This window comes from Micropterus dolomieu, linkage group LG14, assembly GCF_021292245.1.
Source record: "Micropterus dolomieu isolate WLL.071019.BEF.003 ecotype Adirondacks linkage group LG14, ASM2129224v1, whole genome shotgun sequence".
NCBI classification, from domain to species: domain Eukaryota; kingdom Metazoa; phylum Chordata; class Actinopteri; order Centrarchiformes; family Centrarchidae; genus Micropterus; species Micropterus dolomieu.
In genome coordinates this window covers 2,242,287-2,260,748 of record NC_060163.1, presented here as the reverse complement: position 1 = coordinate 2,260,748, position 18,462 = coordinate 2,242,287, and the positions used below count along the sequence as shown (strand labels likewise).

The 18,462-nt window shown below is 39.8% G+C and overlaps 1 protein-coding gene across 1 annotated transcript in view; it reads right to left on the bottom strand.

The window, feature by feature from the left end:
• The window catches only part of ryr2a (ryanodine receptor 2a (cardiac)), a 195,588-nt gene that overhangs the window by 146,184 nt on the left and 30,942 nt on the right, over window positions 1-18,462 (bottom strand). The window contains exons 2-3 of the mRNA XM_046068849.1: window positions 9,952-10,071; window positions 7,356-7,460 (exon numbers count right to left, since the gene is read on the bottom strand). Of these exons, the coding sequence (XP_045924805.1) occupies window positions 7,356-7,460; window positions 9,952-10,071 (225 nt within the window). The remainder of the gene's footprint in view (window positions 1-7,355; window positions 7,461-9,951; window positions 10,072-18,462) is intronic.

Genomic DNA, 18,462 nt, shown 5'->3' with positions numbered 1-18,462 from the left:
TTAAAATTCGAGTTGCCAGGCGACAACCTCGGAACCTGAATGATTTGGAGGCTGTCTGCAGGGAGGAGTGGGCCAACATCCCTGCCGAAATGTGCACAAACCTTGTCACCAACTATAAAAACCGTTTGACATCTGTGCTGGCCAATAATGGCTTTTCTACAAAATATTAACATGCTGTTTGTCCAGGGGGTCAAATACTTGTTTTTCCTCATCAGATGGTTATCAATTTTTATAAATTCATATGATGTGATTTTCTGGAATTTTCTTTGGGATTCTGTCTTTCACTGTTAGAATGTACATATGATTAAAATTATAGATCGTTGCATTCTTTGTAAGTGGGCAAACCTGCAAAATCAGCAAGGGGTCAAATACTTATTTCCCCCACTGTATATCTCCCCCAAATGAATCGGTCGATCATTGTGAGTGACTTCAGCTTCAAAGAAAACACCCAGACAACTTCTTTCAGATTAAATGAGGGTATTTGTCCATAGCTAAATACCTAATAAATGAAGGATTATAAGGCATATAAACAAATACAACAGATAAACAGCAGATACAGTGATGAAAAAACTGATCTTATAATATAATGCAACGGCACTTAACTTCCCTAAATGGGAATTATTATATTTTATTCGACATCTTTATGATGCAAAAACCGTGGTTCGGCCTGCTGTTTTTAAGCGCTGGCAAAGACAAACAGCTCTAGCTGGCTTTCCGGTATTGTGTGCAGGGTTCAAGTGGGCTGGGCACCAGCGCGCTGTTGCTCTTCCACTGGGAGAACTAGCTGTTCCCCTGGGTAACTAAAATAAAATATATTCGACTATGTTAAGTTCTTCAGCTAGGCTTCTGATTCCACTGGCTATATAAAAAATAAAACAGAGAAATAACGTGCAAGACTACGCGATAGGCTACAAAAGTTTGTGAGGCTTTATGTGAGGCACAAAAACTTCACATTAATTTAGACTTAGGTTAAAAACAAAGACTATCAGTGTTATTACCTCTGGACTTCACTTTCAGTGTTTATGATAGGCCTGGGGCCTCATTTGTGAAACAAACCTACGATCAATTTCCATCTTAAAGGGCACATTGGTATTTTTCACTATGGACCCTATTTTCCCATGTATTGGTGTCTATATGACTAATTGGGACATCATTTTTTGAAACCGGTCCAGTATTGAGCAAGAGTGCTGCAGCTGGCAGTAGTGAAACAGGACTGCAACGTAATCCTTGAAGGCAATTGCACCTCGTCAAACTACGTCCATAAAAGTGCTTGTTTTTGCCACTGACAGGCGCAGATCATTGTTATGTGGCTGAGCGTTATGGAAAGGATCCCTACAGAGATAGACACACAACTCATGGGAAAAGTTACCCGATAAGATAGATAGGTACTTTATTCTTTTTTACATTTATTTATTTATTATGTATGACTTACACAGAAAACCGAACATAAGGACATTTGTTTTGCCACCAGTCTAAAAATACTGATTTTGCCACATTGTAAACAGTGGAGGATCTAGTATGTAGCATAATATTATTACATTAACTAAAAAGTGTAACGTTCAGTCAATAGTACAACACTGTACTATTGACTGAACGTTACACTTTTTATGTGTGTTGCAGTGTTGTAGTATAGTGATTACTGTATTCATTATAATTTCATAGTAGGTTACCTTTTTTACCACTAGTTGAATATTATATCCAGTTACAGCTGTTTCATTTCTGTGGGTTGTTTTTATTCATTAAATCCTTGTGCAAGCAAAAGGCTCTACATCGGTCTCTAATTTGTTAATGCTAAGTACTAACTGGTCAATTATCATATTGTTCAACATTTAATGATTTGCTGTAACACGTGTAACAAGTTTTTTTTTAATGTCCCGCCCCATCCAGGCTGTTATTGGTCGGTTGACAAAAAGTGACTGATAAGCACGTGGGCTATATGTTGAACAACAAAAGGCATCCAGACAGCCAAAGTCCTTCTAGGATGTCTCTGATACAGCTAACGTTAAATGGCCAGCGAGCCAAACCCAAACCCTCCTTATCTTCTCCCAATTTTCTTCTGTCTTAGCCTACTGCTTCTGCTGCAGCCGACGTTGCTCTGTCTCTGTCACAGAGGAACACCGGGATTTCTCTCGGTGCGGCGGGGCAGGGAGGGGGGTTACGGTAGGCTGTTGTCTTAAAAGTTCGGCTACTTGCAGACTGCTCATAAAACATTTTTCTCATTGCACGTAGGCTTATCTGTTTGTAGAGGCACATGCGAGAGCCCGGTGTGGGCGGAGATAATGAGCAGACTGCAACGCACACACAGAAGAGAGTTTACACAGTTTTTCTGTTTTATTAAATTGCACACTTTTTGCGGTTATGTAATCGCACATGACGATATCGCGATTGCAATTGCGATTAGATTAATCGTGCAGCCCTACATACACGCTAAGCCTACACATGCGCACTGACCCCATTTCCTCAAGGATTACAATTTTGGATTTATTCACACACATTTATTAAAAGTTCTTTTCTTTTTACAAATTTATTTACAGCATTAACAATAACTTATTGGGAGAAAACTGGTAGTTCTATGTAAAATCAGACGTTGAGCACCCCCCATATCGCCAAAATGGCATGATCCTTGTTTCGCTGCGAAGCTTCGACTGTGAGATTGACAGTCACCCATCAAAGCGTTGAATTTATTTATTCAAATCTATCTAGACTATTTGGGGTCAGCCCTACTTGCTTTATTTTTTTATTTCAGCCGGTGGCGTTAAGAAACGTTATATGTTTTGTAAAAACCATAGGCTACTCTGCTACCCTGCTGTTATGAATATGATATTAGTTAAAAACTCAGGAGAGACTGCTTTGTTTGGGAGGGGGGGGGGGTTGTAGTGAAAGAAATATAGTAATGTAACGAGTAACGTAAGTAGTTACTTTTATCACCCAGTAATAAGTAAAATAAAATTATTACTTTTTTAAGGAGTAATAAGTAACTAGTAACTTATTACAATTTCTGAGTAACTTGCCCAACGCTGTCAGTAAGTGGTCTGTAGAAATGGCCATATGGTCCTCTTGTGCTTGTGACAATGGCAGATTAGCTGGCAGTGAAATCACAATGAAATTAGTCACAGGGTGTATTATTAGTCTTTCTTACTATACTCATATCTCTCCTCAGCACTTTCATCAGTCCTTTTGTGTATCAAAAGTACAAAGACTAGCTCTTTAACACACATACCTTGTGTTTGTGTGTGTGTGTTCTAAGGTGTGTTTTGTTGTTCTATGTAAGCGTGTGATAGGTTTGTGTATATGAACATACCCTAATACCCTATGACTGAATATATAAGTGCTTGGACAAAACTATGCGTAAGTGTGTGTGTGTGTGTGTGTGTGTGTGTGTGTGTGTGTGTGTGTGTGTGTGTGTGTGTGTGTGTGTCTGTCTGTCTGTCTGTGTCACACTGTCTCATGGCTCTGGTCTTGATGCCTGCTGCCAGTGAGAAAGGAGAAATGAATAACCCTCCCCTCACTTCATTAAAAAAAACTGCAAGTCATGATGAAATTTAACATGACTCCCACCTCTCTGAGATCCTCCTCCACCACCACAAAGCTACACATGCAGCTCTGTGTAGTTGTTCTTAAACTGCACATGATCGATACTGCTCACTTAAACAATTCAGATAAAGTAAATTGTTTCATTGCGTGTTTTAGTTCCCAGTATGTTTATGTGAAATCAACAACCCTGTGGCTGAAATCTACCACTTCAATGAAAACTATAAATCATCATCTGATTCTTGCGTGGTCATGAAATCAGGGCTGATGGGACTTGCCAGAGATCAAAACTAAATAATCAGTGTTGAGATTGAAAGTGCTTTGGTGGTTACCAAATAACTACAGTCTATTTAATAAGTAGTGAAACGCTGATTAGGGAATGAGTTGCAGGTGGGGAAGCTCAGGTGACTGCTTATACAGGAGTAGGTGTGTGGATGGGTGGGGCATTGGGGCATTTGATGGAGATGTAGGCTGCGTCGGAAAAGTCAAAAAAATCTCCTTTCCTAACCACCTTTCCTTGACCTTGATGGAAAAACGTCATGAGGTCAAGCTGTGAAGGAGAAAAGAGGACCGCGGGGCTCAGAAAATCCGACTGCTCTTTTCCAGGCAATGTAATTATGCGACGGTGGATGTTACTGACATGCTCGCCGTGATGAAACTACAATGTTGAGAAGATGGACTACAAAAAGCGCATTTCTGACACTGCGCCCCGTGTTGTTTTAATGCAGGCCATCTAAAGGTGGACAACGGTGGATTATTAGCTTCATAATCAAGATAGTAAGAAGGCTAGGCTATAAGGTAGCCTCCCAGTCATGCTTACACTCACCCTCCTGCCCACCCATATTTATCAACATGAATCCCAATTATTGTAAACAGTAAACACAGTGTTTCCCACAGAATGACAAAGTAATTGTGGCGAGGGAGAGAGGGAGCGAAGGTGCGCGCAGCTCTGCAATCAAATACGATTTTACCCAAAGCCCAGTAAAAAAAACAATAATTGAAAATCAATATGTAGCAGTCGACTGTAGCTTGATCACTGCCTTTATAAAGGCAAGGATGTCGGCATCTGTGACTGAAGTAAAATGAATATTATATTATATTGCTGAAGGCTGGCAATACATAACGTGATCCTAATTTTAACAATCAGAAACAAAACGGTGTTGAAACAGAGTTAGATTACAGCAAAGCCAAAAGAAAACAAACCAAAATAAAGAAGGGAATTGTGAGTCTTAGTCAAGAATCATAATGTGCTTCTGTATTGCAAGGAATTTGCTAAATGTGGTCAATGGATTTTATCGTTTGAGTTTGAGAACATGCAGCTCTTTAAATGTTGCCGCCACAAGGAATTGTGGGATGGCATTCTCTCCTTTCCTTTCATAAAGGATGGTCCGGTGTACCCTATGCTAAAGGAGATATGAAAGGAAGCACTGAGGCTCTTTCCTTAGTTTTTAGAGAATTCGACCAGCTCTTATCATGGTTGCCGTTGAAATACTTCTGGGTGACTTCATTCAGTTACTAACCTTCCTAAGCAAAAAAGTATTTTTGAACGCAGCCGTAGAGCCTTTTTCAAACCACCCCAACACCTTCTGCCTTCCCACTTCCACTCCGTTGACACGCTCATGTGGACGGTGCCCCACATTAAGTGCCACTTAATGTGACATGGAGGGGAAGTGGGTTATAAAAACCTCAACAGCGAGGCTGCACTAATGCTGACTTACTGACCATGTGCAATGCAGTATTGTGTCCATCATAGAACACGCTCTGTGCAAATATAAGTTCTGTGCAACTATCTGTACAAACTGCTCAAACTAAGAGGCATGGAATATTGTCATACAGACATTAACAACGTAAAGGTTATGTTGTATTTAGGATCGGATATCCTCTTCTCTAGTCTAGAAAACAGTAGATGTGTTCAAGTGTTGTATATTTACAGGCAGCTTATAAAAACAAGCAAGAGCTGGGGGATTAGGGCTGCTTCCCAAAAACTGCATTTCTGTTTAATCCTTTATTTATTTTAGGTACATGTTTTATCCACAACTGTAAATGTTTAAGACACTCCCACTGTAAAGAACTAGCGCTGCAAATCACTTAAGACATAACTACTGAACACCAATGATGGCTCATAATAATCATAATATTATTATGCTTGTTATTATGATTATGATTATTTGTGCTATGTTCTAAAAACTGATGATGTAACGCGGCATGTAGCCACAAAAAAGTTCAGCTTCTAAAAGACGCTGATACAAAACCATGAATACAAAAACGTACATCAGTTCCTGACTCCGACAGATAGACGGGGTAGTTGGTCCCAAAGCTTGCCGCTGTATACTTCTACCTCACACCTTAACGAAAAGGTGTATCATTCAGCTCTGAGTGTGACTTCAAACAGAATACACTCCACGATCGAGTGGGAGTGGAGAGGGTCCGGGATGAGAAAGGGCCCTAAACTCTAGACAGCCATGGGGAGTTGAAGGGAAGAACATGGCCTGGGAGAAGTGAACTGGGGCAGAGGGGAGATGAGGAGCACATTTCGACACCCATAATGCAACTTGAAAGCATCTTCCATATTTTCTTGGAACCTGCCTGCCTGGTCTTTTAAACTCTACACTTCTAATTTTTGAGCTGGCTGCTGATCTGAAGTCTGCTCTCTGGCTCTGGCTCTGCACTCTTTAGGCAGTAGTAGATGGCAGACATGTTGTTTTCCTGACATACTGCCACACTGATAAAACATAATTCAATACCACACTTTCTATCAGAGTTTGCAATATGTATATTTCGCATTACACAAAAACAAACTGATAAAAAAAAAATCTAGTAAAACAAATAGTATAGAACCAGTGCCACCTAGAGCTGACTTTAAGGTCCTCTATTTAACTTCTAAGGCCTTGCATGGACTCGCACCATCCTACCGAGCTGAGTTAATTACACCATATACACCAGCTCGCCCTCTTCGCTCTCTCAGTGCTGGTCTCCTAGTCAAACTTTTGTCATAACCAATAATACAAAGCTTTTGTCTACCGTGCTCCCAGCACATTCAGTACACTACATTCACTACAGCCTCTCCTAGTATTCGTGTTGGGGCTTTATTATTTTTCATTCTTTCTGTTTTTACACTTACATGTTTTGTCTTGTGTATTTAATATCAGAATCAGAATCAGCTTTCTTTGCCAGGTATGTGTACACATACGAGGAATTTGTCTCAGGATTAATATTGTGTCTTCATGTTTGTACTCTTTTGTATTTGACCCTGTGTATTGGGACCATGCTGCATGGCACTGTAATATAAAAATACTGACTTATAATCAACTTCACCAAATGTATACTGATGGAGTATGATGCTGTCTTCTTGTGTGGGAGGATACAGTCAAACATAATCACATTTGAACCAGTATCTGTAATTAAAGCACTCAGGAAAGGACAGCAGCTGCACAAAGGTGATCAGACCAGCAGTCTAATGCAACTGTTGAGGAGCTGTTTGGAACTGCAGTGTTGAAACTCACTGTGTAATGAAATCTCTTGCTTGATTAAAATTGATGGGCAGCCTCCTTTTCACTGCTTTGAATTGTGCATTAGTGCTAGCAAGGAACCACCTGACATGAGAAAGAATGCTGCTGACTTTAGCCAAAAAGGAACAGATCGCTGAGCAATCTCACTCCCTGTTCTGTGTCAACCACCTTCTCCCCTCTGAGTTCCATCAGGCTGGTGTCTCTCTTTCAGTCTCACCTGAAGAAGGCCCTGATTCATTCATCTCCCCTTCCCTGGTGTGTGTGTTTTATTGTGTGTGTGTTTTAATTTGTGTGTGTGTGTGTCTTCACACTCACCCCCTCAGCCTTCTCCTCTGTGTTGGCCAGCATCTCCTGAAGGGCCCGTACCGACAGCGACTGCTCCAACACAAAAGTGCAGATGGACAGATCTGGGGGCACATTCTGAAACAGGAACACACTTTTATACAGGACAGTCTATTCTTTTGTAGCAACACTCTGCACTGGTGTAAATTCAACCAAGTAGAAATACAACTACTTATGCACTCTACCCTACTCAGTCACTACCAAGCGGGAAGCTTCCGGGCAGAGAACCTGCATTCTATCGAACAGCCAGCAGGCTTGTTGCAAAAAGAAGTCCGGTTCCATTAGAAATGATGGTAAAATGACCCTACTTCTCAGCTGATTTATTACCCCAGTAAACACTTTCCTAATGAGTTTATGGTCTCAGTCTCTAGTTTCAGGTCTTCTTCAACACGGCATGATGTTCATTTAGTAAATTATGGTCCCATTTAGAGGAAAATAGACCATAAAGCAGAGTATGCTTCAGGGCGGGATTATCTGTGATTGACGAGTCGTTGCCATGGCGACCAATCAGGCTAGAGTGACTCGTACCCACGGCTCTGTGTAAATTTAACCAGCCCTGTTGAAAAAGCGTATTAGGAGTTGGCTGTTCACTTTCTCTGGTGAGTACATTTAGTTTTAAGACTGTTCTCTAGACAAACTTATCAGCCCTGTTAAAAAGACAGTTAACTTGAATTATAGATGCACCTAGCTAAGCAAGCTAGCTAGCTCCACACACGGCCGTTAGCTCCACAGTCTCATCCAAATATGGTCACGTCTGGTGCCGCTGGTTGCAAAAAATTGGTAGGCGCCCTATCGGCCAAACTCGAGGCTACAAAATTGCAGTCCACAAACCAACGAGTGACGTCACCATGACTATGTCCACTTCTTCTATCCAGTCTATGGTCACTAAATAACAGGATTGGGATAAGATCAGATTTCTTGGATTGGTTCTGAATGTTACAAACTAGTTTTGAAAAATGAGAAGCTCCTGCATTTTAAACTTTTATGCAGTGTATGTGTGCGTGTGTGTAATATTCATAACAACATAAAAAGACAAAATAACAATGTAATATAGTGTAACCATGAAGTAATACAAAGATATGAAATACAAGAATTGAACAAGTCACAAAAAGAGAAGACGAGTGACCAGACTTGCGAAAGAATACGGATGTCCTACAGTTGAAAAAATTTAGTTCTGAAGGCAAGGTAACGGGCTCAATATATCCTAAATATAGCAACTGATAGTGTTGTTTTTTTTCACTGGGCCTTCTTTCAGATGGCTAAAACACGTTAGCTTCAGACCCTGTCCACAGATCTTTTGTACAGATTAATATTGAACACATCTGCAAAAAGACATAAGATTATACAGGACACTACACATGTCTTCTTTGACTAATTTAAACTGATGCCATCAGGAATGTGTTTTAGCCTGCCGGTATAAAAAAGAAATATAAGTAAGTTTGCTCTTCCAGAAGTGATTAGACTCGAACAGCTGCAGTACAAGAAAGGGTCAGTTTGCCTGGTTTATGGATGGATAAATTTACATCCAATTTGACTACCTTTGTGCTGTTGGATATTATTGGCCATCTGCAGATTGGCCAGTGTGATTAACCCTTGTGTATTTCAACTATTTTCTTACATCATCATATATGTATTTTTCAGTGTTTTTGTATGTGAATGAACTGTTTGTGTCTATTTGTTATTGCAAACTCAAGTTTCTCAAATTTCCCTTTGGGGGATAAATAAATACTAAATTATAAATACTAAATAAATAAACATTTTTAATTGAATTCAAACAAAAAATGAATCATTACTGAGGTTGAAACCTACAGAGTATGTACACTCAAACCTCCCACTCCAACCTAACTGAAGGCCTGATGAACATGTACTGTACATGATGTCATCTTACCCACATAACCTGTGTCATTTCAACAGTTAGAGGTTGCCTATTGACTACTTGACCTCCCTAAACAATAAAGCCAAAACTGTTTAGGTCTTTAAACATGGCTATGAAAGATGACCTGATTTTAATGATGTCTATGGACCTGCCATGTTTGTCTACATAGTATTGCACTTGATGTGTGTGCTTTTTCTGAATTTTAAGCATAAACAACAGAGAAAATGAACCATTTTTTTAGGTTCTAAGAAAACAAGTGACGTGACATGCAAAGTGGCTGCATCATGTACTTTATATTGATTTCCCTCTATTGTGGCAGAATGGGTGGCACAATGGGTGTAGTACGATATGACAAAGAAAAGGAAATCCTACCATCCTACCAAAAACATATTCCCTCATTAGGTGTTTTGATGGTGGTGCAGAGCGCTGTCCCCCTATGGGGGTCCAAAACCCCCCATAGGGGCTCTGTTGGTTTGAGATCTGGTGGCTACATTAATGAATATGAAAATGATATAAAATGATAGATGATCATTTGCTACTGTACGCCCTTCACACTCAGTGAACGTTTGCGTTGTTTATGTTAATGTATCCTCTCATTTATCAAGTTTTTACTTTAATCTGTCACCTGATTGCTTGTTCAACATTCTGTTGTTTATGTGGCATACAGGAGTATATAAGAGCTTGGATCAGTACCTTGGAGTTGGAGATGGATTCAAGGAAGCAGAGTCTGTTTCCGAAGCCTTCAGCAGCCAGACAGAGTTTCTGTTGCTCCTTGTGGAATGTGGCTGAGCACTGTAGGACCACCTCATCATCCTAAACACACACAAATATATAGTTATAGATCAAGACATTCATGAACCCAGAGTCACTAAAAGAGATTTCCTGTTGCTCATTGTAGGTGGTGGCTTAGAGCTGCACTTCTTTGTAGAAATTCACTAGAACTCACAAATGAACCTCAAATTCAGAAGACTAGAAAAGCAATGACAAACCATTTACCATTTTTGCAAATTAAGATATTTACAAACAAAACATTTGAAATCTGACCAACAGTAGAGCCGAAACCCAAATGTATGAACAACCTACACAGTAATAATAAAACAGACAAAAAGTTATGCACACACACACACACACACATAAATATCACGTCTGCTTTAGTGTGTCGTGTAATATTTTTTCATTTATCAGTGTATTGACTACTGCTGAAAATGTTTTGCTGTTATATAATCAAATTATGTTCTGTTCTATGCTATCAATTTGTAGAATGCTATTGATGCTATGCTATCACATTTTGTGGTGTTTGAGGAAAATGTAAATATCTGAATTTCTCATCTTCAGTTTATTCTATTATAAACTCTTAGGGCTGGTATAGAACCTCGATAACCTCGCCCTAACCAACATGTTTCCGTAGCTCTATCACCAGACTAGAACATATACAGTATATTGGACAATTTCTTGCCTGGTAACTACCACATTGTTTTAGTTGGGGAAACTTTGGTATATTTGGCTAAATTAAAAATAAAATAAAATAAGGCTTTGTTGGAGATACACAGATGAAAGTGCTTGGGCCCACACCCACACACAGCAACGGAAACGGATACAGCCTTGATTGGGAATGTAAACCGACTTCACCTCGTCTGCCTGAGGTGTTCTGTCCAATCCTACTAGCAATTATTGTGATTTAAATGTATTGTTTTAACTGTTCATCTGTCGCAGTGAAACTACATTATTGGGAGATTTTAACATAAATTGGCCACAGTCAAAGACAGTATGCAAAAACTTACAATGATCACATCAAAATATAAATTGTATCAAAAGTTAAAAGGCCATACAAGACTTAAACGTACAAGTAAGACACTTAGTTGAAGAACCAAAATTTTGACAGATGCGTCAATAAATTACCCTGATTGTCAAGAAAAGATCAAACATTATTAATTATTAATATTTGAGATAAAAGTACGAAATTTAAATTGGCATTCAGATTTACAAACATTTGATTTAAATAAATGTTGCAATATTTTGATGGATATAACTCATAAATATAATTCAAAAATGAATCACTCTTAATCCCACCTACTAAGCTTCAATCTTATTATCAAGTGTTTCTGCATCCAGTGTAAACAGCAGTCGATTAGATAGACTCAGACGTCCCCTACCAAGTTAGGATCTACATATATATTCATAAAGTAGGTGTGGCATCGGTGGAACGTAGAGTAATGCCAGAGCATAATGACTCATACGAACCATGGGTTCTTTATGACCTTTGAAACTTTGCAACCCGTGGGAGGTTCCAAAGTTTCTCTAATAAATCAACATGAATGAGGACTTCCTTTGCTGTTTCATCATTTATGAGGGCTCTGTACCATTAGAAGTGCAAACAGGCTCAATGTGGATGGAAAATGGTCACCGAGTGGAAGGCCTCTCCCAGGGGGACAATTCTGGTGAATTGTGTACTGCAGTGTTTCTCTCAGGCTGCAGCTTGATGATGATGGTGAATTGCAGGGATGCGCAGGCTTCTGCTACTATACCGCACACAAGTACAATGCATTTTTATAGATATAGCTGAAAATAACTTAATGTAATACCGTTGCATCTGGGGAGTACTGTAGTTGTCATAAGCTGCCTCAGGAATTAATCAGTCCCTGTGGTTCTGCTTAATTATCTAGACGTGTGGGCTGAGGGAATACCATCACACACAAGCACAGAGCCATGTAAGATTTGTTGATAACTGGCATAATGTCTTAATGAATTATAATGTCTGGCACATACGGTCCCTCCTGCTCGCACCCACATACACGCGCACACCAGAACCTGCTCATCTGAGATTTGCACTATGCTACCATTATCTTGAATAATGCCTTAGTGACATTTATAACGGCTGACGCACACACACACACAGTTCCCTACATGAAGAAGTCTGGTGTCTGTCAGCAGCTTGTAGTCCAGCCTTCTATGGAGAGAGACAGAAAATGATAGCGAGACGCAGAGAATCAATGGAAAAGGGAAGGCCTGATAGAAGATCAGTGGCAGTAGTTCTTAGGAACATGTAGTAATTGCACATTTGTAGCATGTGTGTGTTAGGTTGTAGTTTAGTCAATTTAACTGAAGTGAATGTGGACCTGCTTCAAGCTGCATTTAACAGGCACTACAGATTGACTCAGGGAAAGACAGACAGAACAACAAACTAACTACAAAATACATTGTTTCTCATTGCTATTGAATAAAAGTCATATTATTATATTTGCAACAACATTAAATGTTACACTGTTATAAAAGATTATTCATGTTTCCTGATCTGCTGCCACTATGAATAAGATTTGGTTAGGTTTAGGCATAAAAAAAACTTTTAAGTAGAATAGGTCCAACAGGGCAACAGTTTAAGGGGTCAGACAACCATGCTGGTTGTAAACAAGCCAAAAGTCTTGCCAGATTAGAAACAGCACCACTTTATTTGGAGGCCAAAACTGAGGGACCTGTAAGGCTGCTAAAAACCTTGTACATTGTACAGAAGGTGTCACAGAAAATACCAATAACTCAATGCAACAACAAAATGCATCTTTTGTCCATGTCATCCAGGATGACAAAGAGAGGCATTTTCTGATCTGATGTTCCAACAGGACAGTGATGTCTGTGCCTTGTGTCTAATCCGTTAGCAATAATAAATATTTTAAATGATAATAGGCCCTGCAATGGACTGGCGATGGTACTGGTGTACCCCGCCTTTCGCCCAATGTCAGCTGGGATAGCGACCCTGTACGCAGGATAAGCGGTTGACGATGGATGGATGGCTGAAAAATATTAATATATTCTCACACTCACCCTTTATTTATAGCATCAAAAAGCAGAATGAGTTTTGCAAAAACTGACACCCTGCAGGACCTAACCCTAACCCTGAGTCAGCATCCTCACTAATCACACCTCTGCTGCAGTCTGGAAAATTCCAATTAATGAGTGTTATTGGAAGGGTTTTGAATAGGGCTGAAACGATTCATCGATTAGATCGATTAATAAAATGCATCAACGCAAATTCTTTGCTTCGTTTAATCCATATAACTATACAGCACGCTTATTTATTATACTTATACACATTTATTACTGTCGCACATCACGCTTATGCTGTGAACACGACGTGATTATGTCACTGTTGGCAAAGTGGAGGAAGAGAGATAAAATAGCGAGGAACAAAGAAGAAAGTGTCCAAAGTATGGGATTATTTCAAGCCAAAGAAAACAAGAGCTCTGTAATGTTACCATCCGTCCACTGTAAAACGAAACTTATGTCACCTCGACAACAGCACGACAACAGCCGCCGCCGCCAAGCAAAAATACTTCTTAAGCGACGCATCGATGAATCGTTGAAATAATCTATAGAAGCTTCGAATACTAAAATCATCGTTAGCTGCAGCCCTAGTTTTGAACATTGCAAGGGAAGAATGAACCTTGTTACAAAGTGCTGTACAGTAAAACAAACATGATCGATACTTAAAAATATAAATTAATTAAAATAAATTAAAAATCAACGATAAAATCAGCATTAAATAATACAATAACAGCAATAATATAATGTATATAAAAATGCCATACGATAAAAAGTGAGATATGAGAAGAGATTTAAAAGAGGCCACTGAGTTTGCCTGCCTGAGATCCTTGGGCAGGGGGTTTCACCTTTAGTGACAAGACAATGACCATTAGTAGAGCCCTAGCCAGAGGATCTCAGGCACTGGTCCAGGCTTGTAGGGAGTTATCAAATCACAGATGTAGGCAGGAGCCTACAGGAGGTTTTTGAGGTAGCTACTGATTGTTCCAATGGGGCTAAATACAATTATTTCAGATTTTGTGTCATTTAAGTGAAGGAAGTTATTAGACATCCAGGCTTTTATCTCAGTGAGCCAAGAGAGAAAACCAGAGACATCGGAAGAACCAGGTCTTAATGGGACATACAACTGGGTGTCATCTGCATAAAAATGGAAATTCATATTATAAGTCTTAATGATTGTTCCCAGGGGTAGCATGTATGGTGAATAACAGTGGCCTCAAAATCAACCCCTGGGGGACCCCACAAAATAGAGGAGCATGAGAGGAGGAGGCTTCTCCAAGGATCACGGAAGATTACCTGTTTGACAGATAGGAGACAAACCAATCCAGGGCCATCATGGTCCACAGTGCCAACAGCTGAGCTGAGGTCAAGAAGAATTAAAAAAGAGCACATGCCTGAATCACCTGTGAGCAGCAAATCATTGGTGACCTTGATCAGAGCAGCCTCAGTCCTTGTTCTGTGTAAGCGTGTGATAGGTTTGTTTATACCCTATGACTGAATATATAAGTGCTTGCACAAAACTATGCGTAAGTGTGTGTGTGTGTGTGTGTGTGTGTGTGTGTGTGTGTGTGTGTGTGTGTGTGTGTGTGTGTGTGTGTGTGTGCACAGTGTACATCAGCCACAGTGACAGAATAGGCTGCATCTGCCCTCTTCCCACACACGCAGAAATAGACTGACATAAATAGCATGTCTTCTATAGTCTATCTATACAGTCATACACACAGACACAAATACACACACACACACACCAATGCGCGCACAAACAACCACAAAAATTCATAAATGTCCATCCACACACACAAAAACCCATTAGAGTGCACGGTCAGTGCTCATCATGACTACACTCAAAAGCAGCACAAAGCTGAATACATGTCGTCTTACACAACAGCTTATTCAAAAGAAGCAGTCAGAGGAAACATTAAATATGACCTTCCTGAAACACAGTGCAGGCTTGGAAGCAAGGGAGAGAGACAGATAGAGTGCTACCAGGGAGGTCTGTTTGTAATCCAAAAGGTAGACAAGTAGGATCAGGGAAAGCCACTACAACAATGATTAATCCTCCTCTGACACAAAAGAGAGGGCGAGAAAGAGATTTAAAGTGAGAGAACAAAATATTAGGAAAGTTAAAAAAACACTGTTACTAACTTAAGGTTTCTGAGGGTTGCAAATAGTGTATATCAGGCAGAATGTAAGTGGCATTTGACATAAACATAATTCATTATTTTGAGAATGTGATACATTTAGACCATTCTGATAATATGCTAAATCACAATATCAAAGCTATTCAGTGATAATGTGGTGTGAGTCACTATACAGCTCTTCACCAACATTTATATTAAATGAGCTAGCTCATATATTTAAGCTGAGGTAGGCAACTAGCAAAAGACTGTGCCAGAGCATTTGATTTACTGATTGCTGTCAGGATGCAAAGAGAATTTCAACAAATGTAACCAAACATGAAATAAATTGCCAACCGCAGCATTAAGTTGTATTTGTGTCACAGCCAAACAATTCTATTAAACCAGTCAAAATCTAACAGAATGATTTCTGCAGCTTCCTGATCTTACTGGCGTATGTCAGTAGTACTGCTGCACTGTGTGTGTTCTATTTCAACTATCCAACGTTATAGACCGTCAGGGATTTGGAAGACACACACACACACACACGCATCCCGACAGTGGGCAGGTCAGCGGAGGAGGGTTTAAAAGCTTGGCACACAGAGAGAGATAGAGTGGAGGAGGGGAAAGCGTCAATGATGATGTAATCTGAGAAAAGCAGAGAGAAGAGGAAAACCAAGAGGGAGACACTTCTTTCTGACAAAATACTGCAGCCCACTGTTATTTATTATCATTTGCATTGAGTTACAGATCACCAGTTTATTTACAATACTGTTTAATAAAATTATGATGCATAACAATAAATTAATTTTAACAAGGCTTAAGGATGGGTGATATTACCATTTACACATCACTTTTAATTGTCACATTTACCTCTGTAACAATAAACAATATCTTTTCAAATACACATGTGCCCAAGAGTATCCACCCAATTATTTACTCACTGCAGCTTCTTTTCTTATGTGATAGTAAACTACAAGTAAATAGCTTTTGGACTGTTTGTCATCAAAAAAAGATCCATTTTGACTGACGGAAACAGCTTGTCTTCAGTAGTAACATATTCACACATTATAATATAATTCACTTGTTTATCAATTATGAGTACAAGTAGGCTACTTGGATAAAAAATGAATAATAAATAAATAATGTTTCATCTATTTGTCTATACTCACAAATTAAAGCCAGGTCTCAAATAATGTCCGGGGACATGGTGCCTGTTATATAATGTGTATTCCAACTAATCATAAAGTACATTTCCATTGTTTTCCATTTCAATTCCACAATATAATGATGGTATTTTCAATACTTACTGGATTATTGAGTGTTACTGTCCTATTTCTACAGTTAGTAACAGCTCCCTATCTACTCAAGTAATTGAGGTTCAAGGTCCATTTATTTATCATTATACAACACAGGGTTGTACAACACAGTGCAAGCTGTAGTCCCTTCATGCTACACACAAAAAACAAAAGGAAAAGTCAATAAGAAACTTGGCACAGGAATTTTGCCTTCTTAAGTTTTCTTAAGAAATACAGTTGTTTCTGAGCTTTCTTCACCAGTGTGGAGATGTGAGACGACCATGTCAGGTTCTCTGTGATGCTGATTCCCAGGAACCTGAAACTGTTTATCTGCTCCACCTCAGCTCCACTGATGTAGACAGGAATACGTGTCTTTATCTCCTTTTTCCTAAAATTAATCAATAAATGATCAGCTCCTTGGTTGTTGAAGGATGCTTGATGTTATTTTCAAAATTTAATATGCAACAGGAAAATACAAAGCCATGTTTCCACCCAAGCATTTTTATGCAAATGATGTAATTAGAAAAGCTGGATGGAAGTGCCAACCGGACTCTTATCCAGTTTTAATCCACACTTTTTCGTTATATTTTTTATATCCTTTTTATTTAACTTAAGTTTTACGTGGGCTAAAGATTTTAGTCATCCGACATGGATTCTAAGATAGATGATGTTATCAACGCTACGCATAGATAAGATGCTTGCCTTTGGTGTGGGAGACCTGGGTTCAATTTCCACTGTGAGACATCCACCATTGTGTCCCTGAGCAAGACACTTAACCCCTAGTTGCTCCAGAGGCGTGCGACTCTGACATGTATAGCAATTGTAAGTCGCTTTGGATAAAGCGTCAGCTAAATGAATAAATGTAATGTAATCCAGCAGATGCACCTGCGGCTTCGAGTCTCCCTGATACGGATCCCTTTCGGCAGACAGTGCCTGCCGACACTGTTGCATCTCCTCCACTGGCTTCATACGGTGATCGGCTGGGCCGCCGGTCTGCCGCTGGGCCTGATCGGCAGCTGTCATCCCATCCCATAACCAGAAACATCCGTTTCTTTAACGCTACCACTCACTGCTTCCCCGGTGCCACCACAGCTGACATTTTAAAAAAACTCCAGGACCTGATGCTGTCGCTCCCGTCCTCCATCACAAGAGTGATAGTCCATGTGGGAACAAATTACACAGCTCTTCAGCAGTCTGAGCTGACAAAATCAGATTTTAACCGTCTTTTTAACTTTTTAAAGCAGTGTGGAAAGTCCGTTTTTATCTCTGGTCCCATTCCCACAGTCGGTCGCGGTGCTGGCCGCTTCAGTAGACTCCTTGGCCTCCACGACTGGCTCCAGTCCGCCTGCAGGGCTCATCATGTGTGTTATGTGGATAATTTTAATATTTTCTGGAAAAGAATGTCTCTTTTTAAGACAGACGGACTTCACCCAAACAAACGGGGCTCAGAAATGTTAGCTGCTCACATACAGCATGTGGTGCGGTCCACACATGACTTACGTGAATGACTAATCATTCATGCAGCACACCTGGACGCACCACCGCTCACTGAACAGATCTCTGGCTCACTGCCACAAACAACCGTCTCCTACCAGCGCTGTTCCAAAGACTTCTATTCCTGTCATCATCACGCATAGACCAGTAAACCGAAATGTGCACATCCCACACAGAAATAATAGTAATCTCTTAAGGATTAGGACAACTGCACCAACTCCAGCACCCAGAACAAACTCATTTAAAATGGCTCTCTTCAATGTGAGGTCCCTTTCAAGTAAGACTTTTATCTTAAATGATTTTATCATGTCTGCAAATCTAGATTTTATGTTTTTAACTGAATCCTGGTTGCAAATGAATGACTATAGCCAGCTAGCTGAAATATGTCCGCCTCAATATGATTGTTTTAGTCAACCGAGGGTCAGTGGTCGTGGTGGTGGGCTAGTGAGCGTGTATAGGAAAAATTTTATATGTCATCAAGT